General features: G+C 65.4%; 1 protein-coding gene across 1 annotated transcript in view; it reads left to right on the top strand.

Annotated features, from left to right (window-relative positions):
* OLFML3 (olfactomedin like 3) overlaps positions 1-1,195 on the top strand; it is a 3,388-nt gene that overhangs the window by 1,596 nt on the left and 597 nt on the right. The window contains exons 3-4 of the mRNA XM_025191946.1: positions 17-279; positions 675-1,195. The exon at positions 675-1,195 is cut by the window's right edge and continues 61 nt beyond it. Of these exons, the coding sequence (XP_025047731.1) occupies positions 17-279; positions 675-1,195 (784 nt within the window). The remainder of the gene's footprint in view (positions 1-16; positions 280-674) is intronic.

Below are 1,195 nucleotides of genomic sequence, written 5' to 3'. Positions count from 1 at the left end.
CCGCCCAGGGGCCCGCCCAGCCCAGCCGCTACTCCACCGAGCTGCGCGACTTCAAGAACCAGGTGATCACCATGATGGAGAACATGGAGAAGGAGCGGGAGCGGTTGCACACCGAGGTGGAGACGACGGCGGTGCGCGTGGAGCGCCTGGAGCGCGAGGTGGACTACCTGGAGACGCAGAACCCCGCGCCGCCCTGCGTGGAGGTGGATGAGAAGCTGGTGGAGAACCAGGTGGCCACGGCCAAGCAGCGGAAGAATGAGAAGTACGACAAGCTGACAGGTGAGCCGGGCACGGGGTCAAGCGGCTTGGGGCAGGCACTGCAGGGCCCTGATCCCTGCTGCATCATGCTGCCATCGCGGTGCTTGCCATCCACCCCACGCTCGGGCCGGCCTCCTGCCCGTGATGTGGTATAGTGCCCAGACTGCCCTGCTGCCACGGCTCTGCCCCAAGGTCCTGTTGGCAGAGCCACTGGGGCAGCTAGTGGGTGCGAGCCCCCGGTTAGCAAACTGCTGGCGGGAGAAGCACGGGTTGCAGAGGGCCCCGTGCCCGCAGCTCCTCTGCTACAACCAGCCGCTCACCCCGGCAGCCTTCCCCGCTGGGAGATCGCGGCTGCCCTCTGTGCGCAGACGGGGCCACGGGCAGGCTGTGCTTCAGGGCTCCCCCTACTCTTGCAGACTGCAGCGACACCATCTCCCAGGTCAAGGCCATGAAGATCCTGAAGCGGTTCGGCAGCACCGCCGGGCTCTGGACCAAGGATCCTGTGGGGACCTCGGAGAAGATCTACGTCTTTGATGGCACGGCCAACGACACGGTCTACGTGTTCCCACGCATGAGGGAGTTCACGCTCTTCTCTGCCACGCGCAAGGCGGCGCGGATCAAGCTGCCGCACCCCTGGGTGGGCACGGGGCACCTGGTGTACGGCGGGCACCTCTACTACATCCGGCAGCATGGCACCTTCCAGGTCATCAAGTTCAACCTGGCCAACAAGACCATCGTGGACAGCTCCGTGTTCCCGGCCGAGGAGCAGATCCCCGTGTTTGGCCTCTCTGCCTTCAACTACATCGACGTGGTGGCCGACGAGGAGGGGCTCTGGGCCATCTACGCCACCAAGGAGAACGAGAAGAACATCTGCTTGGCCAAGCTGGACCCCCGCTCCCTGGACATCGAGCAGATGTGGGATACGCCGTGCCCCCGG

This window comes from Alligator sinensis, unplaced genomic scaffold, assembly GCF_000455745.1.
Source record: "Alligator sinensis unplaced genomic scaffold, ASM45574v1 scaffold1450_1, whole genome shotgun sequence".
Taxonomy (NCBI): domain Eukaryota; kingdom Metazoa; phylum Chordata; order Crocodylia; family Alligatoridae; genus Alligator; species Alligator sinensis.
Note: the sequence above shows the minus strand (reverse complement) of the source record. Positions and strands in the feature narration are given on the sequence as shown.